The sequence below is a fragment of the Ptychodera flava genome, chromosome 22, assembly GCF_041260155.1.
Source record: "Ptychodera flava strain L36383 chromosome 22, AS_Pfla_20210202, whole genome shotgun sequence".
Classification (NCBI taxonomy): domain Eukaryota; kingdom Metazoa; phylum Hemichordata; class Enteropneusta; family Ptychoderidae; genus Ptychodera; species Ptychodera flava.
In genome coordinates this window covers 17,856,620-17,883,454 of record NC_091949.1, presented here as the reverse complement: position 1 = coordinate 17,883,454, position 26,835 = coordinate 17,856,620, and the positions used below count along the sequence as shown (strand labels likewise).

Below are 26,835 nucleotides of genomic sequence, written 5' to 3'. Positions count from 1 at the left end.
TTTTCCAAAATGATACCTTAGAATGAAGGGGCCAAGCCACAGAATTTGGTTAGAGTATTATGACATAGATAACACTCACATACGATATTTAAACATTATGCTCACTGAGCTATCTCGGTATCCTGATATCCAGATTGTAAAACGAAGGCTCCAAATCTTTTTCTTCGTGTAATTTAGCTTGGTTCAGGAATATAAGCAATAATAATGAGAAATTCTCATTTTAAGTTATGTTCTTCGTGGATTTGTCGATGCTTATTTTCATGAGACAAGAGAGAAAGAATATTTTCGGAAAGACATAAAAGCTCGCACGTATTGATTCACACTTACATAGAACACGAATTACGTTTTCATATTTCTTTGTTTTTCATTCAAGCCATCATCTAACAAGCGAACGCCCAATTACAGGATGAGATAGCCAATGCTTTTACCCGGTTATGCAACAAGGAGTAAAGTACCTTGCTCAAGGGTAAAATGCCATGCTAGAGTCTCGAACTCACTATCCTCCGATACTGAGCTCCCTATCCGCTGGACTTACTGGTACCTAAACCACTGTCCTACGGTCCCTACTGGACACATTTGCAATTTAGGTATTTTACTTTGTACTTTACAACTTAAAGGGAAACAGTCGTCGGAACTGCGCCTGTGCGAGTTTCTTGTTAAAAAACAACGTATTTCTTGCAACGATATCCAGATGCACCTCATCATCATAGCTGCAACATTTAAATTATACGATGTAAATTATGACAGACATATGCATGTTTTAGCTTTCATCAATCACCATCGTACCTTGAATACAGCGTTGCCATTGGTCGTATGGGTCCTATACGACCTCTCAGCGCAGTTCCGACGACTGTATCCCGTGCTCGAGCGTCTCTTTCGATTCTAAAAGAATAAGTTTGTTGTGATTTGATCATCGTTGAAGGCAACAAGATTCTTAGTTGTAAAATTATTGAATCAAGTCTGCTCAGGAGGTCAACGCTGCAACTTCATCCTAATACTCTCCCGCAAGTGTCGTGAGAAAGAGAGCAAGCACTTGGTACCTCACACAACGGATTCGAAAATATTTTAATAGTATGTGTTGCCTTATATAGAATATGCCCACTCACATTGTTTACGGATATATGGCGAGATGAACATATGGGGTAAGGTGTGCTCACTGTTTTCAAGATATGTTACATCACTTCATGCCTTTATGTGCGTTGCTCATATTATTATCATCATGTTGCCAAGTTAATTGTCAAATGTCATGCGGATGACTACTTTGTCAAATCGTGTACTGTAGCGCATTTTTTGAATATACAAATATTACTTCAATTAAAGAATCTTAGACGGGTACGATCCATAACAAATCATGAGAAAATGTAAATCTGGAAACCGCAAATTACGATATCACACGCGTAAAAGTGAACGGCGCTATACATATTCCGTAAAACTGTCCATCTATTGGTTGTGGATTTTAAAGACCCACATCCCTACCTTATACCTACTTGACAATCATCCGTGAAACGTATTTGCTGCCAACAGTCATTTCCCAAAAGATTAACGAGATTCCACTTATTTGCATTTTACTAAAACGTTGCTTGCCGGTTAGTCACATAAATGAATTCCCCCGCTGAAACGAAAAGTTTCACTGTCTGGTAAAAAAAAAGTACATTGAAGTTTCGATGACCAGAAATTGTACCTGACAGGAAAAAACATTATTTAAAACCTTTTAGATAATAGATATGCAAATCTAACGACGTGCTACTTTCAGAGGTCCTGATGATTAGAAACGTAGGAATTACTTTTACTATCATCACGTAACGCGCAGTCAGATAATTTTTTATGATTAATCTGCTCCCGTTTAACATGGCACAGCTGGAAAATATCTTATCATAGCTGACATCATGAACAAGGTTTTCTTTGGAGATGCACTTACAATTTCTCGTGTATTGATTTAAACATCCTAACTGCTGACCCTCGTTTCAATTGTAGGCAGTGTGATTTGTTTTACTTTGTGCAGTTTGTATTGCGGTGTAAACCGCGTACAAGGGATTAGGTATAGCTATTCACATTTCTATAATTGCCGTCATGATAGCTTCCATCAGTTCATTCGATAATTTTTGTTCATTCGTGGCTTGATTTTGTTGCGACTTTGTCTGCAATCATACAATTCCTTCTGTACCATTTTGATATATTTCAACACAGTGAAATCAACACACAGTGAAATCAACACAATGAACACATATTTCCAAGCATGGAGGTTTGGTTCCAGATGACTAATCGAGTGACAAAGTCCGCGAGCTGAAATAGAGTGAATATGACGTTTTTTCTGTAATTCACAGTCACTGTAACATGTGTTAAAATGAGAGTCGTTTGCCAAACAAAGTATAGCCAGTGTCTTACAAACAGAAATATCACTTTAAGTACCGTAATTTGCATATTTGTGTGGAATTTATCACAGAAATAAGTCCACTCTTGCAACAATATCTACTGAACATCGTTCGCCACTCAGTGAACCGATTTATTCACTAAAGTATGAGGTGAAAATGTCTTATTCATAATGAATCGCATAACAAGTTTACTCTAATGTTTGGTTGGGAGATGAAAGTTTCAAGTTCTTTCTGCTTGTGTAAAGTATGTTCTTTTCTGTGCTTGTGGAGACAATGTTATGTTTTTCAGCTGTGGATTCATTAAATATTCACTATCTATAGTCGGCATAGTTGACTGAATGTACAGTCACGTGACTAAACATTTTTCTTAAAGGCATAGTACCTGCTGACGTCATGTTTTTCAGAGTGTGAGTTTCAGGGTAATATAGCCATCTAATTTATGCCCACGTGATTTACTCTAATGAATCACGGCACATCATGAACATGCAGCGCAACAACGCATTCAGTCATAGTCACGGTATCTGTCTGTTGGTAACACTCATAAAAGTGCTTGTACTATGCAGTTGGCATCCACAACACTTACTCATCATATTTCTGTCAGCTGTGTGACATAAACACACTTTACACGCAAGAAAATATAAATAATACCACCCTGTTATATTAACATGATATTGTCGCACTTTCATGATATTACCTCCATTTCCATATGAAAACTGCTGTAGTTATGTTTTCTGGTGGTCACGTGAATAACTTATTAAGGTGGTGCTGTACATAACACAGCGCATTTTACTCAAATAACTTTTACACAGATTCATGCAATTTTAAGTAATTTGTTAACCAAGGTTAAAATATTGGTTGGGTTCACCTTTAAGCTTGTAAAGCAGTCTTACATTCAGTAAGAAAGAAGTGTTAATTTATGCAATTTAAGCAAACAACCTGATTTTCTGCTTTCTCTTTCTCAAAATTTCAAGATTTCCAAAGAATTTAAGCCCACTCTGGCTAGGTCACATTTTCTGAAATTTTCACATTATATTTTTCAAATACTATTTTAAAAAAAGGAATTTTTCTTTAGCAATAAAGTTCTTACATTTTGAATAAGAGGCATTGTAATTTTTGCTTATCATGATTTTAACAACTCTTTTAACCCCTGCCATTTAGGAATAAGGATGGATAATGAAACCGTTTTCTTGCTATGTATACTCTTGTTTTAAGTGAAATATTAAATTTTAGAAAATAGTATTAAGTTTTTGACTTAAAATAATTTTTATCATTAATAACAAAATTGAGGTTTTTTACCCCAAATATAAAAATCCCTTCATTCTCTGAATAGACTATTGCTACCATACTACACTTTGGATTCTCTGCTTTTTGAAAATGTATAGTATGAGAGTGTTTCCTTGTCATTCTTTGATGAGAAATATTGCTTTAAAAAAAAGTGTGTTGGTTACGTGCAGCTTCACGTTACGTTCATCTGGATTTCAGTGTGTCAGAAAAATGATTTGTCAAAATAAAAATAGATATCCAATAATGCTGAAAGCTAAATGTATCCTGGAGAGAAAACCCATTACAAAATATCAAATGTTTCAAATGCCCCTTTATCCCTTAGGAAAGAAAACTGAACAAACGAACTACTCACGTGGTGTCTGTGTGTCGCCGTCCAAAGGGTGATAGGCCCCGACGCTGATAAGTTTCCCTTTATCGTCGTCATCGTAGGCTGATCCCTGATAGAGTTCTAGATGGTTGATGACGCCATTTTGAGCTTTGTCGGTCGGCGAAGAGGCCGAGTTTATTGTCTTCATTTTTATGGCTGCAAATAGAAAAAATAAGGTAGAAAAGAAAGTCAACTTAAACAAAATGACAAGATGAAGAAACGTCAAACAGATTTATTTTGTGCAGGGAAATGCACCGGATAAGAATGATGTTAATAACTGTCGCCCAGAACACCCGACTAGACCGTCTGGGGCTCGTTATTTCGCAACTTTGATCTATTATTTTACTAAACAATCGTTCTGAGACTTTGAAGCATCCCAGAGTTGCATGAATGCCCCTTAGCCATGTTTTATCAACGTTTACACCGATGACATTATCGTATCTCAGCCGGCTAGGCAGAATGTGTACACGTTCGTAGATACGCACGTATCTTGGTCTGCGCGCATCGAGCCTGGGGCGAAACCGGGGAAGATGACAAATTTGCGATATCAATTTTCTATAAATACCTCCGGTAGGTGGTGAAGATGTCGCTCATTTCAACAAATAATTTCAACATTGCTGCGTCGTAGTTCAAAGACACTCGCAAAGTCTGGGTCCCTCCAAGAAATTCGTTTTCCATGAACAAGAAGGAACGAAACTGGGAGGAGGGGCTTCCTCATTGGCCTCAAAGTCGGCACACATCATAAATATCGCAACACACACATTTCTATTAATATTGAATGGTGATATAATTGGTCAGATTATCAAATATTGACATTCCCGACAGCCCTAGATGTTGCCAACTGCTACTCGAGCGGAGAGATAAAAATTCACGTCCCGGCGCAAACAAGATGTATGACGCTTTTTCATACTTACCGGCAATCAATCTCGATACCTCGCATTAGAGAAATACGCCCCGCGCTAATTCGCGGTGAGTTGTATTTAAGCCGAAAATCTATCCACGTGTAAGTGTACTATTTTTGATCCGTGAGTTTCCGTGAGTGGCGGACGATGAAGTGACAGACAATAGTAAGAAGTTGACGCCTTTAGAGTTGTGTTCCTCTCACGTCCTGAACCTCTGTCAGGAGGTACAATTAATTAACGCTGCGGACGGTAGAGTGCTTTTGGATTGTGTCCTGTTTTGCGAATATTATTCGACATGAATCAATTAATCTAATCTGCAAATGGTATTTACGTTAATTGCAAACGTAATACAATGACGACGTCCTTCAACATCATTTGCACCCTTTGTTCTGGGGAAACGTTTCCCCTTGTTTAAGATGTCAGCGTAGCTATTCTTGTTGTGCCACGAACCGAACCAACTCAAATGTCACACACACTAAAGCGTGACAACTTTCTCAGTGAAAGAACGGCTTGTTGACTTCGTCGCTCATTCCGGTAACAGACTCCTCAATTTATTAATTAATCGTACAAAATATAAAAATCTATTTAATAACCCCACAGGCATAGTTTGCACAGCTGATTAAAAAGCGTGTTTTCTATTTGGAAAGACAATTAATTGATACAATCGCTACTCAAAGGTACCACCGTTTGAATCTAATTGAGCGCAAATGCGACAATCTTCAATAAAATGACATTTTTCGACGACCGTTGTTTGTTTGAACTCTCGACCTTGAATACGCGATGTTAATTAAACGCTACGACTTTCACCTTTTTCATAATCGGGAAAGTTATGAGTTTTTGCTAATACTCTATGGTCGGTTACAGTTCTTATTAACCCCCTAGTTTGCTTTCGTTTAGCTCCTTACCACGCCTGCAGTAGACTCGAATGGGCTGACAGTTTATGCTTCACATCCCGGTCGTTTCAAAGTTCTGTTACATTTTGTATCGCCTCCTGACATCAACGTATTGCTTGGTAACTTTAAAATACCAAGGGACACAAGGAATTTTTGTCGGGAGCGGGACTTTGGTCTTAAAAGATGATTGAATTTACAGGGAGCCTCTATCGTTGTTATTTGCACAAGTCGACGATGGCGGTAGATCTTTCAATGATGAGTGCTTCTTGTCTGTAACCTTTCTCGTCTTTTTGACGAAATTTTCCTCTCCTAGACGTCGACAACTTTAATATCTTGGAAGTTATAATTTAACCTTGGTGCATTTATTCTAAATCTAATATTAAGTCCATCAGACATGAGAAATAGCTTTGCAAGTATATATTTTTCAAAAACCTTGCTCTTTCTCACCAAATATTCAAACAGAATAAATTCTGATGGAAAAAACACGATTGGAACTAATTTGGGATAATTGGATGGTGAAGTAATGTCGGTTCAGGCTGCAAATATAACCTCATCTGCTTTTCTTTTCAAGTTACACGATTGTTTTTATGACTTATTTGTAATATTGCAACATTCAGCTATAGGGCACCTAACATTTTTGAGAAATTTGAAAAATATGAAGATCCAATTATCCCAAATTAGTTCTAATCGTGTTAAAATTAAATCTCCTGAAAGGAGGTAAAATAAAATTGTGAAAACAATTAGCAATTTTGGAAAAATATCCACAAGTCTTGACATCGAATGAAATGTGGATTTCGGATAAAAACACGCATCGTCTGCTATTGCTAAATATCGCATCTCATTATAAAGCCCTTTCGAAGATCTGATGGCCCGCCCCTTAATGCATACAATGAGACTACGACGTGTCTTTGTGCTAGGAAAATAATACATACCATACATGTCAGGGGAATAATTTAGATATCTCTCTTTTCTAATTCGCCATAATCCTTTCCTTTGTAAACTAAAATGCTAAAGTCATCAATATAACAGTTATACGGTTCGCGCTAAAAGATGTAACTGTTCTGTCCCTTGGCAGGGGTCGTCATCATTTTACTAAAACTTTTACATTTCGACAGAATACCTTTATGACACAGCATTTAATATATGAGTGTATTCCCCGATGGAAATGTCATTTGGCGCCTTGACACATAGACATATCTGATTTCACTGCGCATGTATCATGAATTGCTACTCATGCAGATAAACTGCGCTGTGTATCGGAGGTTCAAGTAAAACTGGGCAAATTTTGACCCACCGTAGAAGTAGACTGAGGTTTAGAAACACACGAAGGAACATTATACTTTGCCTGACGACTTTCCGAAGTTTGCCGAATGAAAGTAATGACCAAATTTTAAAAGATATAGCTTCCCGCTCTACCAAGCCGCGCATCGTCTGCTACAAGATTTTTATTTTAAAGGGATACAGTCGTCGGAACTGCGCTCAAAGGTCGTATGGGACCCACACGACCAATGTAAACACTATATCCAAGGTACGACGGTGATTGATGAAAGTTAAAACATGTCTGTCATAATCTACATCGTATAATTTAAATATTGCAGCTATGATGATGAGGTGCAGCTAGATATCGTGCACGAAATACATTGTTTGTAAACAAGAATCTCGCACAGGCGCAGAACCGACGACCGTTTCCCTTTAAGAAAACATTTCCCGCCAGATCAAGGTAATAAAGAAGCTCGCAAATTGGCATGGATAGATAGATACGAAAATTGCCGGTTGAAATGGATAATTCAAATTCAAAGGTTTGAAGAGGAAATGTCTTCAGTCGATATCATTCATCTACATTAATTTAATGACATTTCTAATGACGACGGTGCCACTGGACCGTACAGGCATAACACCTATTCAATAATTAATTGAGTGACTTGGACAGTCAAATAGGTCAACGTACGTCTCCAGTCCCCAGCGGTATGTACCATAAAGAGGTAATAATAATAAATAATAATAATTTATTCATTTATAAAGCGACTAAATCCACACAAATAGTGTGATCAGAGACGCTGGGTAAAATACAATCAATTTTAAAAAGGTTACAAGAATTAAAAACAAAACAAAAACAAAAAAATACAATGAATGAGTTCAGTTAAAAGCAGAATTAAAAAGAAATGTTTTAAGACTTGATTTAAAACTTGTCAGGCTTGGGGAGCGACGAACCTCAATTGGAAGATTGTTCCATAAAAAGGGGGCGGCAATACTGAACGCACGATCCCCATATTTCTTTGTGCGCGACCTGCTTTGACACAGTTTAAATTGGTCAGCGGACCTTAGATTACGGGTTGGGACGTACAAATTAACCATGCTAGAAAGATAAGTTGGACCGAGTGAATGGATACATTTAAAGGTGAATATAAGAATCTTAAAAACAATACGTTGAGACACAGGCAGCCAATGCAACTGAAACAAAATCGGGGTGATATGCTCAGTGACTCTTGAGCGAGTTACAATTCTGGCAGCTACATTCTGGATACGTTGAAGGCGATCAATTGAATATTTCGGAAGACCATAAAGAAGCGAATTACATGAATCAATGCGTGATGTCACAAAAGCATGAATCAACTGTTCCGTGTCTGATCTAGAAAGATATTTGCGAATATTTGCAATGCGTCGTAAGTGAAAAATAGCTGAGCGGCAGATATTGTTGACATGAGGGTACATTGTAAGACCAGAATCCAGGATAACTCCAAGACTTTTTGCCTGACTTTGAGCAGGAATCAGGGTGTCACCGACCCGTATCCCCTGTATTCTATCATCCGAAGCATTACTGGAAGATGCAGAGAAAGTTACAAATTCAGTTTTATCATCATTCAAACAAAGGAAATTAGCAGACATCCAGGACCTAACTTGTGAAATACAAAGTTCAAGATTGCTGGCTGTCGCAGAAGCTTCATTGATCTTAAAAGACATATATAATGATGAATCATCTGCATAAAAACTATACAAGCAACCATGACTTGCAACTAATTTCCCCAAAGGAGATGTATATACATTAAATAGTATAGGGCCAAGAACGGACCCTTGTGGAACCCCGGTATCAATTTGACGGAAACATGATTTTGTGGAATCGATAATAACACACTGGCTACGGTTAGAAAGATATGAGCGGAACCAATTAAGCGCATTTCCTGAAACACCAAGAAGGTCTGACAGCCGACTTAATAAAATATTATGATTAACGGTATCGAACGCTGCAGAAAGATCAAGTAAAACCAAAAATACATCACGTTTTGCATCAAGTGCTAACAATATGTCATTAGTAACCTTTAAGAGAGCAGTCTCTGTGCTGTGACCAGCTTTGTACGCAGATTGTAACGGATCACTCAGGCAATGACTAGCAATATGATTGGTCAGCCTAGTAGCAACTATGCGTTCTAATACCTTGATAGGAATGGTAGGTTAGAAACAGGCCGATAATTTTTAAGAATCTCATGATCAAGAGATGGTTTCTTGAGAAGAGGTTTAACAACAGCATGTTTAAAATCAGTGGGTACAATACCATCACGTAAAGAGTCATTGAAGAGTTCATTTATGTACGGTAGTAACACCTGTAGGATTTCTGGCTGCTTCAGGATCTTGGTAGGAATTGGATCTAGGCAACATGTGGACGAAGGAGATGACCGAATGGTACGCAAGACTTCCTCAGTGGTTGTTGGCATTAAAGTTTCGAAGCGACACTCGGGTTTCAAATCACAGACGATGTGACGAGTGTTGATGGTGAAGATCGTCGGATGATTGGCTCAAGTTCGAAACTAGAGACTTCACACGATGTAAAAAGGAATCTGCAAAGCGTTTGGCGATTTCTGGCGGGTTATCATGCTTCGGAAGATGAACAGATCTCCGAGGTTAGCCGATTAGCCGTTCAACGATATTAAACAACTGTTTCTGGTTGCCTTTGCTATTGTCAATCAAGTCTGAATAATAATGAGGTACTACAGTGGACGCTTGGGAGGTATGTGTAATAGCGTAACACGGTCACTAAACATATCTAAAATGTGTTTTTACGGTTTGTTATTCGTTATAAGTGTGTAACATTCTTCTATACAGACTTTAGCATGAGATACAAAGAGTGAAATAAAATCTCAAGAGAATGCTCACGATGGCAAATGGGCGGCCCCTGGTTGTACCAGGCCGTTGAGTACTGCATGTGTCCTAAATCAAATTTAATGGCACTTATGTTTTCGATTTTGTATTGTTCAGGTCGACGATATTTATTTTAATGGTACATTTTTGCTTGTTAATGAATAATTATGGCTTGTATCAACATTTAGGTAAAGTTGTTATTCAAAACTTAATGAAAATATAAGCATAGAACTCGATAATTCATGAAATATCGAAAACAAGAACCAAAGCTCTAAAAATCAAAATGAAGAGATCATTATCGAGAAAGTAAACTAGATTTTAAAGTTAGTTGATTTAAAGCAGGCAATTGAAAGCAGCAACAGTTCAATGTTCCATTCAATTACAACTCGGGGGCCGGACAAACGACGATTCTCCTGGTCTTCGAGATTGGAAAGGTTGGATTTTCTCATCGAGTGAGGCCATTCGAGTGCCAGGATGCAAATTGTTTAGAGGAAGACGTCATGACCAAAGAATCTTGTATATAAGTTAGAGTTATGACGCATCTCAAAAATAAAGCCAAACTTTTGCTCACTCCTTGTTCGAGGAACTATCCGCAATAAAACACGCCTGTTGCATTGGAAGTCTCGATTCGTACAAGCAAAGCTACGTGTGTTTGAAATTAATCGTCTGTCTTAAAGGGGCGGCTTTTTATTATCTTTTAATTACCTCTGAACAAACTGATTATAGGCACACAACTTACAAACGACAACAAATGACCAACACTAGTGTGACGTAGACAGTCAATTTCAACGAGATCTGATGCGAGAACCAGGGATGTCGCTTTAACGCTATCGGGTAAAAATTGCCAAAGCAAATGGTGGGAGGGGCAGGGTCTAAAGTTAAATTTGTTGGAGGTTTCAAAATGAGTTCCCTTGAGCTATCGACAGAAAAAGAACCACAAGACTTTGAGAATCTAAAAATCAACCCCCGGGGCACGTTCTGGCTTTAATTTGAAGGACACTATACGTTGTCGTAAAGGGGTGTGATGCTATTTACGACGAAGCAGGTAAATCGTTTAGCAGATTGCTTTAAACACGTCGGGTACTTCCACCGAATTGGCAAATATGCACAAGCTTGTTACACTTTACACGTGTAATGTGTCAGAAGTTCTAAAGGTTCTGAACTCCACAGGGACATGAAAATCTATACCAGCCAATAACACGACTTGTTAATGGACTGAGAGAGCAATGCAGCGTCCAGGCCGTTATAGCCACAGTCGAGTAAGCTTGAAAAGTTAGACGAGGAAAAAGCCGTGTAAAACGATACACATTCAGCGAGCCTGTTTCCGCATTGAAGCTCTGTTCGACTCCATTAGTAACGTCTTTTTAAAGAGTTAGGCAAATATACATAACCCTAGTTTGACAACCTGACTGCGTCTTCTGTACTTTGTTTACTGAACTGCGACTACCGTTTGATCGATGTGGGGAATAACGGAGATTTAAGTGTAGCACCATGGGTCGAGTCAGATTTTAATATTGGGTCGATTCATGTCCACAGCGTGGATCTGTGAATGCCTGTACTGACGATGCAGTCTAGAAAAACGTTGAGATGCTAGTTGATGTCTCTTTAGCGATCAAAATCGAAAGAGATACAAACATTTCTTACCAATTGTCTAAGTTGTTGTAGATTCATAGCTTCAGGATTGTTCGGACGAGCGTGAATTCTGATTGGTTAACCTGATTTCAATTGAACAAACGTTGTTCATTTTTTAATTTCTATTTCCTTTGTGACTCTGGAAAGATTAAAGTTTTTTAACACCAGAGACTTTGTGGTTCGACTTGATTGCAAGGGATTAGAGAGGGAGCTGCGAATGGTGTCAATCTAGAACTAGGTGAGTCATTACGTGATGATGATGATGATGATGATGATGATGATGATGATGATGATGATGATGATGATGATGATGATGATGATGACGGTGGTGGTGATGATGACGGCGATGATGATGATGATGATGATGATGATGATGATGATGATGATGATGATGATGATGACGACGACGACGACGATGATTTTATGATGATAATGTTGTGTGTACTAAAATATCTTTCCTGCGGTCTAGGTCGTACACATATGACGGGTGGCGTAGGTTGAAATACACGGAAAGTGTATTTGGGAGATATTTAATCGGATGAGCTGCCAGGTTATCAGAGAGAGAGGGAATGGAAGGAAGACACGTGTAGAGCCAGGCTGGGGTCACACGGTCTCCAAGTCATCGCTTTTGATGCACACCTTGAACAAGAGAAACGAAACGATGACGCCGTCACCGCGTGTCAATACCTGAAGGCTACACTTAGTTTACTCAGTTCGCATATGCAAGCGGAAATAATTAAACAAACTGGGGCAGCGTCTGCTTCATATAGCGCAAAATCAAATCGTTCACACGGAATGGCACAGTGGAGTGGGATTTGAGCCCGAAATGCGAAGAGTTCCACTGTGTATCGCACGAGGATTACATTTAATGACGCGCCTCCGAGGCGTACGTTAATCCTCTAAGACGTCATTTTAAGACATTGACTCTTTCATCCTTTATCTCTTGGTTATACTCAAGTTTATTTAGGAACCTCAGAGCTCCCAGAATGCAAGAAGTGTAGCAATATTGACATGGAAATTAGGCAGATAAATCATGGAGTTAAACGCTCTCAGTGTGGATCTAGAATTAACGCCCGAGAGGATGGCTGCTACCGGGAAGGCTATCGATCAGGTGCTAAAGTAACTTTATTGTGTTCTCACTCGCAACAGATATCTGTGAAAATGTCCATTTAGCGACACGCTTCACTCAAGCCAGTTTCACAGAATTTACCGTAGAAACTTAAAAAGGAGAGAGAATACCTTTTACTGTTATTTTTTAAGAGTTTTTCGCTTTATGCAGTAATCTATTACCGTATTCAAAACTGCTCTGTAGTGATGAATGTTCGAATTCTATGTTAGCGAAAGTATATCGACAAAGCTGCAATACATATCTGCAATTTATGTGTGAAATTAAGACTTGAACTCGGGCTTGCTGTCCATAAAAGCTACGTACAGTAAACGTATGAAAGGTCCATCGAGCCAATTTTTATTGTAACAGTTACTAGTGAAAGACCATTATATTGTACAGCTCAATAAGAACGCGTACTATATACCGAGTGCAGTGTACGGGTTTCGGATCGTTCGGTGAGACGCTCATCTTTATATTCGCAGTTCACTTCCTGTTTCTTTTTTGCATATATTTGCATAGATCCTGCCAAAATGCACGGTAGCAGTCTCAACCTGGTCTTGTTTACCTTCTCTGACGGCTTTCGATCTACAGAATTAAGAAAGGCCATTTTCAAGGGAAATATTCACCCGTAATTAAGGTCATTCTGCTGTTCAACCTGTCGCTTGCTTGTCAAACACTTTGTCGCGCCCTCTGGGGATGTTCCTTTTATTGCATGTTCTAGTCACTGATAAAGAAATATATTCATTGAACACACTCCCAGCGGGGTTACAAGTTATTTTTCAAATCGGAATCCAATGTGTTATCGTGACTGAACTTCAATTTCTCTCGCCCCCGTGGTTGTGGAATAATGTTGTCTACATCTCAAGGTTTCACGGTCTAGAGTCATTATTTTTATCAGAAATTTCAATGACGACCCCTTCTTATTTGTCGACTGGATCTATTTCCAGATATTGACTGTAAAAACAATTTTATTGTTGTTATTATTATAAAGGACGCTCGTCGTTTCACGGTTTTGCGGAGACAGGTTGAGGGAAATCCCCACATAGATCATTTCGACAGAAAAAAAATGAGAAAAGAAATTGCTACAAGGACGAAGTAAGTACTTCATGTTCTCATTGCAAGAAACATCCTAAAGGTAATAGGCGCCTCGAAATTGTTCAAACTTTCCTCAAGGAAACTTTTTCTTTCAAAATCAGGAATGAAAATCAGGTCACCATGCAAACTTTGGTAAAAGAAAAAGGAATCACTATATATTTACGGATATTTGAAATTCAAAATCGCCGCTATCCCTTTGTTAAGTCAATGGGTGAAAAATTAAATTTCCTATCAAAAATAGACCCGATGAAAGTTATATTTACCCCAAGACCTTCAAAATGAGCCCACAAAAACGGTAGATCAGAAAGGAATTGTAAAACTTCTGCTACCGATAAGTTTTTACCAGTCATTTGCAAATATTGTTATATTCTCAATCGTAAAATTAACGTACAATTCTCGAGTTCACGTGATTTAAACACGGGGAATAGGCACATCTCAATGACGATTATACACTGAATGTCAAAGAGGATTAGACGCAACGCCAGGTTAGCGCTAAAATATCTTTATTTTCTATATTGGAAGACCATGTCTTAAAATTTGGTAGTTAAATTCTTTCTTGAATTTTTCCCTGTCATTTCAAAGTCTTCCCCCTCGCTCTTTGTTGAAGTTATAGATGTCCATCTACGCATGTGCAAGAGGATGTTCGTGAAGTTTGGGAATGCAGATCGGCCTGGAATGCACATTAATCAAGGTGATGAACGAAGTGTACTAGTACTTCACGGAATAGCATCGTGTAAGCAGGTTTACCAGCTAAAATTTTTAACTTTTTGTTTCCTGGTCAAATCGATGCCAAAAAGTTAGATATTTTACACCATTATATTGAAGGGAGTGTAGTAATTTCGTCGCTGAAATATCGCACAGGTAATCGAAATTCGTTCGGTGTCCTCCTTCAGGCAGAGTGTGTGTGAGCGATATCGCGATAAGGTTTCCTGATACACTAAACGTAGTAACTGTCTCGTAATGGATTCCTGGGAAAACAATATTTATTGAGTGTTTCCGATACGGGAACTTTGTTGAATAAAACATTAACTTCAGTGTATCAAACGCCTATAAAACTGGCCAAAAAGCCAACACTGTCAGGATGTAATCACCAATTTTACATATTTTAAAAATATTCTCTTTTATATTTTAAAATTAATAAGCAAAACTCGATTGACATAGTGGTTTCAGTGGTAATTGCTAATCAATTTTGAAAAGCACATTTCAGCATGGCTCAATAGCTTTCCAGGCGACTTGCTGCAACGAGCTGCCTTCATACAAATTGAAAACCTGGTCGTTAAACAGAAGGTCACGCCGGTTTTTCAGCTTTGCTTTTCTACATTTTCAGGGATGCGCATGGGTGGTTACGACGACGCCGTCTTCTCTTCAAGAAAGAGAAACGTCAATTAACCCAGTATTAAAGACAGCGTTAATCGTCTTCGGCGGTTGCGCAGATGGCCACCCGGCTTTGTGGTAATTGTTTCGTACCTCCTTAATCACGTATTCATTAAATGATAATTGTCCCAGGAGGAAGTTAAGGGGGATCGATCAGCAAAGGTGGTCATTCTACATACCAACACACTCTCTCTTATACGGCTTCAGTTCGAATTTGCATTCAACAAGAAATGCGCGAGTTGCGTGAATTTCATTTTTCCGGAATCTTCTGTAAAATTCCTAAAAATGTAATTTTAAATAAAGGCAAATTTTTTATCAATTCTAGCTCTGTTTATTTCTTTTATAATACTCTTTAGTCCGATTGTCTGGTAGTATTTCTGGGCTGCTATTCAGTGTGACGCACGTGGTTAATGCGAGCATATCTGTGCGCCGCGCGTGGAGACGCGATTATAATTCCCCGTGAAATGCGTCCGTACGCATTCATGCTTCGAAATGATATGCATGAAGTCCAGCCTGGACCAAATTGCAGTCTGTTATCCACCACACCAGCGGATAAAAAGATCGTTGCATTCATTCTATTTTTTCTCTACAACAAAATTTTCGCCTGGAGGGCGACTTAGCTCTGTTTTGTCACATAAATGCACAATTAGATTTCCTTGTCTACCAACAAATAATGCCACAACAATTAAAAACACCAAATACAACGGCTCATCGTGAACATAAGCGATGAATACAAAATATATACATATTGAAACCCCAATAGCTGCGAATCTTATGCATTAGGGAACGAGCACAATTAACGGCAGGGGGGGGGCGGAAGAGAAAATATGTGGCACATATATTTTTTACAGGCCCCCCTAACACCAACAAAAATTTTAGTGGCCCCCTCCCCCCCCCCAAAAAAAATTACATAGGTACAAGTTGTACACATATATATAATCCTTATAACTTTTAATATATGCTTTAGTGAAAACAACATTCTTGCATTCTTGAAATAAATAATAAACAAATAAATATATAAATAATAAACAAACAAAATAACATATGTTCAAGCTTTACTACTTGTAACACCTACAGCTACTTTTCAGTATTGTGTTGTGCTTTTTTAATCTCAAAGAATGATGAAATTACAAAATACCTTATAAACAATCTACAAGTTCATTCAGTGCTGTTATAACCAGTTTCAATAATAACCAGTTTCAACCTAGCCTCTGTATCATTACCAACCATTATTATTGTTGAAAAATGAAGTCAATTTTCAATAATAATATTGCTCATTTTACACATAACAACTGCATTGTGAGGTTTAAGACTTGGTATTTCATCATGCTACAAGAAGTTTAACAAGGAACTCCAGCTTCAACAAGGAACAAAAATGCTGAAAAATATTCTTTGTCTGTCATGGTGTAAAAAATTTTGGTGGCCCACCCCTTACCTTCCCTGGAATTTTCATGACCCACCCCAAGAACACTCATTTTTTTTCGTGGCCCCCCCCCCCCATTTTCTCTTCCGCCCCCTTGCCGTTAATTGTGCTCGGTCCTTATTTTCACGATTTTATTTTTAAACCAAAGCTGGTTTGTGTAAGTGTGCTAACTGAAGGACATGTGTCACTGCTCGCTGATTTGGACCATGCCTACGCGTTTTAACAGGTTACACTATAAACGGATGCCGCGCTCATAAAATCTTGACCATACTAAAAACAAGCATATGCCATTTACTTGAAGGCGCAACACACGATGGCCAACATTTTGTTGTTGTAATATTTATTTTCTCTGCCGTTTGATTAGTTTTTGAAAATGGCGGGAAATCTAAAATGATGTTAAACCGTTTGAATTTACATGCCACTTTCGACACTTATGACACTGCTATACTCTTTCTCAGTCTTTAATGGGTCTTATAAAAGAAAAATCTTGGGAAACTGAGAATATTTTGAGATCGGTTTTTTACATATTCGCAGCTATTAGGGCTTTAATGATATGATGATAGATTTCGGTGCACTGATTATAAACGAGACGATTTGGTATAAACGCTGTGCAGAGTTGCTCAATACGTTATCGACTCTTGGGTGGGAAACCTATTCCGTTGATTTGAGATGATCAAATTATACGTCAGCAAGCAAGTCGAGAAACTTAATAAAAGAAGATCGATTTTCTATAATTGTCATCACAATTCATTTCTGTTCAAATAACGACACAAATAGGCCCCTATTATTAAAACCAGGGCAGTTTAAATTACATTTTGTCGTCAGCGTATTTACTGTCTGTGAATCCCGTTTCAGGACACGCGCTACCAGACTTTCCGATATTCTCCGTTGGAAGACCTTAAATAGAATCATTATGTACAAATTTTGAAAGAATGTAACGCTTTTCTGCATTTGAACCTCAGTATATTAAAATGGTAGAGAGTTTATCCGTTTTACACAACAAATAATATGGTAATAACAGAAACGAGCGTACGCGTATAATAGTAAAATTGAGATGACCCAACACTTTTCGGCTATCGAAATCCATGGAGCATGATGGTGATCTGAGGGGCTTAAATTGATCTTTACCGCATATATACATGATTCACCAGTTCAAAATGACCCTCAAGTAATAAATGGGACGCAAACTGAATGATACTGCAAGGTCGGAACAACTTCAGAATCGATCATTCAAATTGTACACCAAGAGACCGGATGGGCCTCAACGGCCTCGTGTTAGTTAGGTGCGAAAGTTAGAGGTCACAGGTCGCAAAGTTTCTCTTTTCACACCCGCCATGGCGCCAGCGTACTATCTCCGCCATCTTGAATTCACCGAAGCGTTGAGTTTCCGGAAACGCACGGAAGACACGCACCCAGTGAAATACAAATGTTTTTCTACGTCTGGATATCATCATTTAGACGTTGCTTCAATCACGCCAAGCCTTTATTATCGCCTGGGGATTGGATTTGGGATAATCGCCTCAGCAAGATTGAAAAACTCTCATCCTTGTCAAAATTGGTACTTCCAAGAATTGAGGTTTAGCAAACAGCAATTTAAAATTGAAGTTTAACGGCATCAAAAAATGTCAAATCTCACCGATGTGATAACTCTTGTCGATTTTTAGTTTAATGCTGATTTTGGTTTTTTATTTGTTTAAAAAAATCAACATCAATATAATTCTGTGAAATCAAAATTTCATTTTTTTTTTATTCGGATAAAAATCTTGTTCACAAATGTACCGGATGCATTAGTTTTGATCATAGGCCATCTTTTTTACGGTGTATGCTTTGATCAGGCAATTTTTGGTGATGTGATGAGCACTTAACAAATTTCATGATCATAAACGGTTACGACAATATAGTATGTTCAAAGAATCTAAGTATCAGATTCTCTTCTCTCTAATCAATAATATGTGTTTAAACAGCGAATATTTCGAGGCAATTTTATTGGAGGTAGCGAAATGATACGAAAACGGAAATTCAACGAGCACTCTGACAAACCGACTATTAATCTCCGAGCATGCGCATCTAGTAAACAAACACAAAAACTAGCATATACCAATTATCTGCGTGTTTGAATATAAAACAGAGTAGTTAAAATGTGCAGTGAGTATTTTACATATACCACAATTTTTATGTCAACTTATAGCGATGTTTGAAAACTCTCACTTCTGACTAAAGGATAGGTATTTGAACTTCTCAGTTTAACTAACAACAGATAATGCATTCAACGATAGAACGCCGTTTAACGACCAATAAATTTCGCCTAAAGCATTCTTAAATTCAAGGCATCGTTAATTAAAAACAAACTCCGTCGCCATTGAAAGCCGTTAATATGAAGAGTACGTTTAAAGGACAGAATACAAAGGATTCACACGATTACTCAGGCTGAACTCTTTTTTCTCCCTTGGTTCTGAAAAGCCGACTTTCACGGTTTCAGCGTATAATTTGAGTGTTAATCTGATCTTCATCATCTTATTTCGATCAAGATAAATGCAAATACTGCTTGTTTCCATTAATGAAGGGAACGATAGAAATTCGGATATCATGTTACGCGCATCCTGTGAAGACATTGAAGTAGCAATTGCGGAGAACACACAAAGTGCAATTTCAAATTTCTTTTCGAGAGGGCACGGGACGCAAATCTAGAAAACTGACCCATTTTTGTCATACTCCAAATTCTAGATATATGAGAGAATAGCTTCTAAAGAAGATTTATTCGCTTTTCCGATGCTTTTTATTGATGTTAAACCAACTCGTCATGTTACAAGCTGGAAACGCGGAACGGAAATAGGAAAAAAAGACTTGGAATGGAAAATTACTGTCCAACCAAACAATACAGTCTACTTTAATATTTTTGGAACACAATACAAAGCATATTGCCGACATTGACAGCTGTCAACTTAACGACATTTTGGCGCAATTTAGTCACATCGATAGCCGTAATCTCCAGCATATTCATTATTTCAGTCCATTTAGATTTATTCTGTGATAAAATACTTGATTAATTTCCAAAATGCATGGTTAATCAAATTTCGATTAGGTTTGTTGTCCAACTGTGTATTTTCTCCCTACACACAAATCGAATGATTTGTTACCTGAACGAATATAGCATAATTGCTCGGCCTTGTCGGACACCCCGACTGGTGACTTTTCTTCAGCAAACACTCAAGGGTTCATTTACATCATTTCATGGCAAAATTCAAATATGCAACAGGCCCTTTCTTACTTTTATCGCTCCATTGCCTACCGATTACTGCCCGACCATAGTCCCAATGGAGTTTTTCTCTATTTACTGAACAGCGGTAGCTGTGAATGAATGAATGAATGAATGAATGAATGAATGAATGAATGAATGAATGAATGAATGAATGAATGGATGGATGGATGGATGGATGGATGGATGGATGGATGGATGGATAGATGGATTAATGGATGAATGAATGTAGGAATGAATGCAGCGGATTTAAGATGTATACTGAAGTTATATTTCATTTATATTCCCGTCTACCAGTTTACCAGTAAGAGACCTTTGCTTCGACAAGCAACACTCTCTACGATTGATAACTTTTCATTTGCTGACGTTTGCATGGAGATATAAAAGCATGCGTTGAACAAAAGTTCCAGACTTATAATTTGTGTTCGAAGTTTTCACAGTCATGCTCCAGAAGCCGTTTGTAATTATGCACAAAGTCGCGTTTTGTACACGTCCTGTCTCACCATATGATTAAATTTGGCCATAAGTACTGAAATAAACTTGACTTGACTTGATATAATTAAATTTGATTCGGTAGTACTGTTTTTCTGGCATCGCGATGACGTTAAGTAGCCTGACGTAACATGCCAGAATATGGCATAACATAACATCAATGACGTAATACATCACATGCCATTTAGCATCCTGACGTAAGACAATGTACCCCTTAACATTAGAAAAAAACAGAATAATATATAGTACTTTTGGCATGGCGTCGCACAGCATTTCATCATATAACAAATGATACAGAATGTTGATCTAAGGTTGATTCACGTGCGTCAAAATTACAAGACTAAAACTTTTGCTCAAACTTTCCTCAAGGCAGCTTTCAACCATTCTCCTTCAAAATCACGGATCAAAATCAGAGGTCACCGTTCAAACTTTGGAACCATGGAAACAAATGACCTCAATACATTTGAAATTCAAAATGGCCGTCACCTTTGTGTTACCTGTACAAGAAAATTGAAATTTTCGATTGTTAACAAAAATAACATTTTGAAAATTTTATTCCTTTCAGAGCTTCAAAATGAGCCCCACAAGTCGCAGATCAGAAAAGTGTTGTCATAATTTGAGATTCCGAACATTCGACCCCGAGACATATTCTACCTTTGTACAGGACAAAGAGGATTAGATGACAAAGATGTGTGACACTTTAAACGGTTATGTCTTGAAAGTAAAACTTGTACTTAATCTATCAATTTATTGATTTATGAATTATTTATTTATTCAAAACTTTAACCGGATACTCGAATGAGTGGTTTCTTTGGTCTCACATAACACACAGAAAAACAAGGTGATGACAGATATATTGAGAAAGCTTTCACATTGATAACATAAATACCCAAATTATTCTTAAGTAGAGCATAGTCTTTAATAATGTCTTCCGGCCGAAATATGAAACTTTTTTTAAAAGTAGCAGCATATTTGATATACATTGGCAGGGAATTCCATACTTTCGACGAATGATACAAATTAGGAACATAGGAAATTATAAGAGAAGTCGAGCGTGTCATATAAGAGTCGAGGCAGAATTCACCTCAGGGACAGATATTCAAACTCTCAAATTGCTTCATTATGATCCACCGCTTCTGGGGGCTCATTTTAAAGCTCTTTGAACGAGAAAAACTTTCACTGTCTTAGTTTTTCGAGAATCGAAAATCTCATTTTTTCCCCATTGAGTTAACACAGGGATGATAGCCATTTTGAATTTCAAATATCAATAAATTTTAGGTCATTTGTTTTTCTAGTACAAAACTTTGCGAAGTGATCCCTGATTTTTATTCTTGATGGGTTAAGAGAATGGTTGAAAGTTTCATCGCGGAAAATTTGACCAAAAACTTTAAGTCTTTCACTGTTGATGGGCATACTGCATTGATATGTATGCAAAGGCTGAATAAATCACAAACATTTTGAAATAAACAGAATTGAACGAGACACCAGGGTCTGTCCGGATCCCATGGGAAATGACAGAACTTGGGAGAGGACTAGGGTCTGATAAATGAGTTTCATAATTCAGGAGGGCAGATGCCCTGTCCCTCTCCCTCCAATGGCAAGCTACAATGACAAGGCATTGAGTATAGGCCTACACGCAACTCGTGAATGCCAATACACTCGGCAATACAGGTTGACTCTTGCGAAAGTATCAATGAAAGGCAAATCTGACACATGTTTGTTAGTCAACCCTAAGGCCATAACTTACTTACTATACAATCAAAGAACGCCCCGAGATACTAACAAGCGTGTTATGTTTTGCCAGGGGGGCAGTCAATGTTTTCTGAAGGTATTTGATGTTCAACAAGACACTGATGGGTTTAACAGCGCGACACCACGCGAGAAATTGCCACCAGGCAAGGGAAACAATTATTTCTTCTTAGGGTAGAACGCACCTCGGGGACAGACATTCGGACTCTCAAACTTTTACAATTCTCTTCTGATATACCACATGTGGGGGTTCATTTTAAAGCTCTTGGTGAAAAAAACTTTTTACCGGCTTAGTTTTTATTTTTCTCCATAGAGTTAACACAGGGATGGCGGCCATTTTGAATTTCTAATATCGGTAACTCTTGGGTAATTTGTTTCTCTAGTATCAAAATTTGCACGTTGACCCCCTATTTTTATTCTTGATTTTGAAAGAGAATGATTGAAAGATTCCCTGAGGAAAGTTAGAGCAAATGTTTAAGTCTTTCACTTTCGAGGTGCATACTACCTTAAGACAGGGTAGCTTCCTCCATTACGACATCAGTATTGGCAGTAATCCCTCGGACTGGGTAAATGTACATGCTACAAGGAAAATGACGATATACACACTATTTAGCTCAAAATTACCATTATCTCAGCTGCTGGGCTATTTTCCGTAATGGCTTAGTGTAAAGTTCAATGACTTTCTACGCGTTCTTTCCAAAATTTATGCGCATTCAGCTCAATATTTTCCTACCCAAAACACGAGACCACTTAGGGCCCAAGATGATGTTGTGGCACATTGTTTTCATTAGCACAAAGTAAAACATTATCCTTTTGATGGAAACAGCATTTAACATTTATCCATCATGCATATTTCATGTGAATTTATCCATACATCTACCACGAGTGAGCTTTTAAAAAGGTATCTTGTTGAAACGGGTATATATAACGTGGTACATTTAAAACGTTTGAATAATAACATGCAGTAAATATATGAATCGAAGAGTTCAATTTGTAACAAAAGCTGAAATCGGTGAGGCAGCAACCGATTGCTTGAGAAACGTTTGCATTTATACACTGTCTTTTTTCCCAACACTTACTCTCGCCATATATGGAAGTATAATGTAAGGATTATGACTTGGAGTTCTTTCGTTTTAAATTTCAAAATCGTGGTCGGTGATGTTATTGATACGCCGAATAGTAGGCCTACGGACAGGTAGAAAAAGAACGTGTCTAAAACTCAGGGTTGCACGAATGGTGTTGCCTAAACCTCGCAGCAAGGAGCCAAATGCCGTTAGAAAATGTTACTCTAAAGTCTAAACTTCAATGGCGAAGTGCCTCCGGACTGGTAAATCAACGTGCTCCAGCTGACAGCCGTTACTATTATCCCCCGACAAACATCCACATTCCGTCAATTAAAATATAACGATATCACGTAAAATCTAAAATCTCAATCTAAAACTGCGTTGGCCACGATAGAAAGAACCAATGATTAAAGACGACAATCTTGATCAAAGCTATCGTTTTTCTTTGTTTGATTTTCAGTCTTCTTTTTAAAAGTTTTCTGACACTGTTAAAATGTTTTGTGCTTGATGCGTCCTTATCGGAATATCAAGAAAATCTCTTCCTTGAAAATGACCTTCAAATTGAAATACGGAGCATCCTGAACCTCTCTCTGTCATCACACCGTGACGAAGCTAAGATCTTGTAGAGAGAAATTAAATCTACTCATTTATACATTGCAAGAATCTGAATCCGAATCCTGAAAGTCATGATTACCAAACTATACACTGAGTAATATGTTTGATAATGACGATCACTACTTCGCGGATAAATGAGAAACGGGTGACTTCAAGCGTGAAGATTCCTATACTTCAAGTCCCGTACAGCAAAGAGAACGTCGAAATATGAAACGAGTCATCGCCAGCAAAACTAGAAAAGGCCTACAAAAGCGCTCTGAGGTAGAATGCTCCCTAGGGACAGATTTAGGACTCTCAAATTTTCACAATACTTTTCTGATATACCCACTTGTGTTGGGCTAATTTCGATGCTCTTGGAGTGAAAAGAGTTTTCACCTTGTCTTTCGCGAAAATCTAAAATATATAGAGTTAGTGGATATCGGCCATTTTGAATGTCAGATATTCATAGATTTAAGTAACTTGTTTGTCTGATACCTTCATTTTACGTTTATCCTTGGTTTTATTCCAGGTTTTGAAAGAGAATAATTTAAAGTTTCATTGAAGAGAGTTTGGGCAGAAATTAAAGGAAGTTGTGCGCCTCTAAAGCTTACACTTTTGCTCTACCATGATTTCGCCAAATCAGGAGTGAGTTCGCAAAGCTATACAGTTACTAGAGAAACAAATTACCTGAAATTTACCAATGTGTGAAATTCAAAATGGCCGCCATCCCTGTGTTAACCCTATGGGGAAAAATACAATTTTCGTATTTTTGAAAACCTAAGACGGTTAAACCTTTCCTAATCCAAGAGCTTTAAAATGAGCCCCAACAAGTGGTAGATCAGGAATGATTTGTAAGATTTTCAAAGTTCGAAAATCTGTCCCCGATGCACACTCTACTACCTTAAGACTTTCTCTTTCGAGGCCCTTACTATCTTAAAGCTTTCGAAGATGTACACAATCTTCAACTGCAATGCAACGATTTCCACAAAAACCATCTTAGCCTCGCACAAATACTGTTGCTCGCTTCTTTCATTCATTGCTTTGAAACTTGTAGGGATACTAAAAATCCAAAGGGATTTTGTTTTTATATGTGTTAGGGCATTGGCTGCTAATATTTGACGGCAAAATAGACCCTCAAGGGTCTTTATGCAGGCGTAATCTTTGACCCCAGAAGCAACTGTTTTATTTATTTTCTGAATGAAAGACCGGTGGCCTATGCAAGTGAAATAAATATTATGATAAAGTGTTCAGACCCTGACATTTTTACGATACGTTACTGGTATATGCTGTTTGTTTAAACTCATTTGGAAGCTTTTGGAGTAATGATGAACTTTTACCGGCTTGCTTCTGTGGAAATCGATTTCTGAATTTTCCCCTGAAAGCTTGACATAGGGAAAGCGGTAATTTTGAGTCTGAAATATCGGTTAATATTAGGTAATTTGTTTCTCTGGTACCAAACTTTGCTAGCTAAACCCTGATTGATATTGAGAGAGAATGGTTTGATAGTTCAAAGTTCCTGGGTGAAAGTTTTAGCAGAAGAGCATTTCAGCTTAGAGGCGCGTTTTACTTTAACGGGCCTGTACGAATATAAAAAGGGAAGCAGTGATATCAACTTGAATTTGGCGACTGGAAGTCGGCATCTGGTCAATATTGTTTCACATATATTACCTTTGATATACCTCTCTCAATTGTAGTTTGGGAAAAGATAAACATTTGGCAACTTTTCCAAGATTGTTGAACAGCCTCGTATTGTAAAAATTGCAATAATTTTAACGAATTCAAAATGTTGTCAATATAGCTAGCTGAACAAGCATGAACACAGAGACCCTTCCTTTATCAGTGTTGAATGATGAATGTCGATTGCATGGGCGTGCCAAATTCAAGGGACTGAGATTTTGCACTTTAAATCTGGCTTTTTTTATAATTGATGCCATGGCTTCGTCAATACCTATCTTCGTTGCTGACATTCTTGCAAGAATTGGCGTTCTGGGAACTATCAAACTCAGCAACAGGTGAAATTAATGAGTTGTCAATATTTGATTGGTACTGTTCAATAAGAGGGTATTTGCAGTGATCTCTTTCGCTTTGATACAATAGTTCGCACGGAAAGCGGAACTGGTTATTTAAAAATCAATTCCTGCAAAACTTGGTTTTTAGTGTCTGTTTATCCTTTGTAATGAACCACGCTGCTCTCTGATCAGATCATACAACAAGGAATGCGTATGTATTGCATTGTATTCACGGCGTTCATGAATGGATGAAAGTCTCGGTTTAAGGCAGTATGCGCCTCGAAAGTATAAGACTTGAACTTTTTCTCAACTACCTTGGCAAACTTTCCTCAATGAATCTTTCCACCGTACTCTTTCAAAATTAAGAATAAAAATCGCCATGCAATCACCCTACGATTCTTTAATCTCAAAGTTTGCTTTGCGACCCCTGGTATTCTTGGTTATCAATTAGAATGGTTGAAAGTTTCATCGAGGAAAGTTTATGCGAAAATCTAAATATTTCCATTTAGATTTGTGTTACCTTGAAACTTGTCCTGATTTTATAGCAGATCTATATTATGTACTTAGAAAGTGCCAAACCATTTCAAAATGAAGAGTAACCAAAGCTATGCAACACTAGGTTGCACTGTGGTTTCGAATCACCGTCGCTCTGATTAAGGCACAATGGTTTTATGCGCGATCACTCTTTGGAGGATATGACATCACAGTCGAGAGAAAATGAAGCACTGGGTTTGTAAAGTATAGGATGAACATGGAGGACTACAAAATTAGCTTTGCATTCGATCATTTGAAAAAAACTTCAGCATGCGTGCTTTCACTACAAGCCAACATCCACCTACATTGAATTGGGACTACGATTACTTTTAAAAAAAAAAACATTTTTGAAACGAATTAATACAAGATACACATCACAAACATGCTGTTCGATCAAAAGACAAAAAAAAACATCTCTTGCTTTCATTGTGGGCATTTTAACTTTTACTGATCAATTTGTGTTCCACGGTTACCCAGACGACTTCAAGGCCGTACACGTCGTTAAGATCACAAAAAAACAGTAATCGGAAATTAAAGATTTGTCGAGGAAAGT

At 37.9% G+C, this 26,835-nt stretch overlaps 1 protein-coding gene across 3 annotated transcripts in view; it reads right to left on the bottom strand.

The window, feature by feature from the left end:
• The window catches only part of LOC139122851 (vesicular inhibitory amino acid transporter-like), an 86,380-nt gene that overhangs the window by 52,785 nt on the left and 6,760 nt on the right, over positions 1-26,835 (bottom strand). For 2 of the 3 annotated variants that reach the window (XM_070688662.1, XM_070688661.1), the window contains exon 2: positions 4,009-4,179. In XM_070688662.1, coding sequence (XP_070544763.1) covers positions 4,009-4,179 — 171 coding nt within the window. Of the gene's footprint in view, positions 1-4,008; positions 4,180-4,937; positions 5,064-26,835 lie in introns of those variants that run through there. The other variant, XM_070688663.1, reaches the window with a different exon arrangement.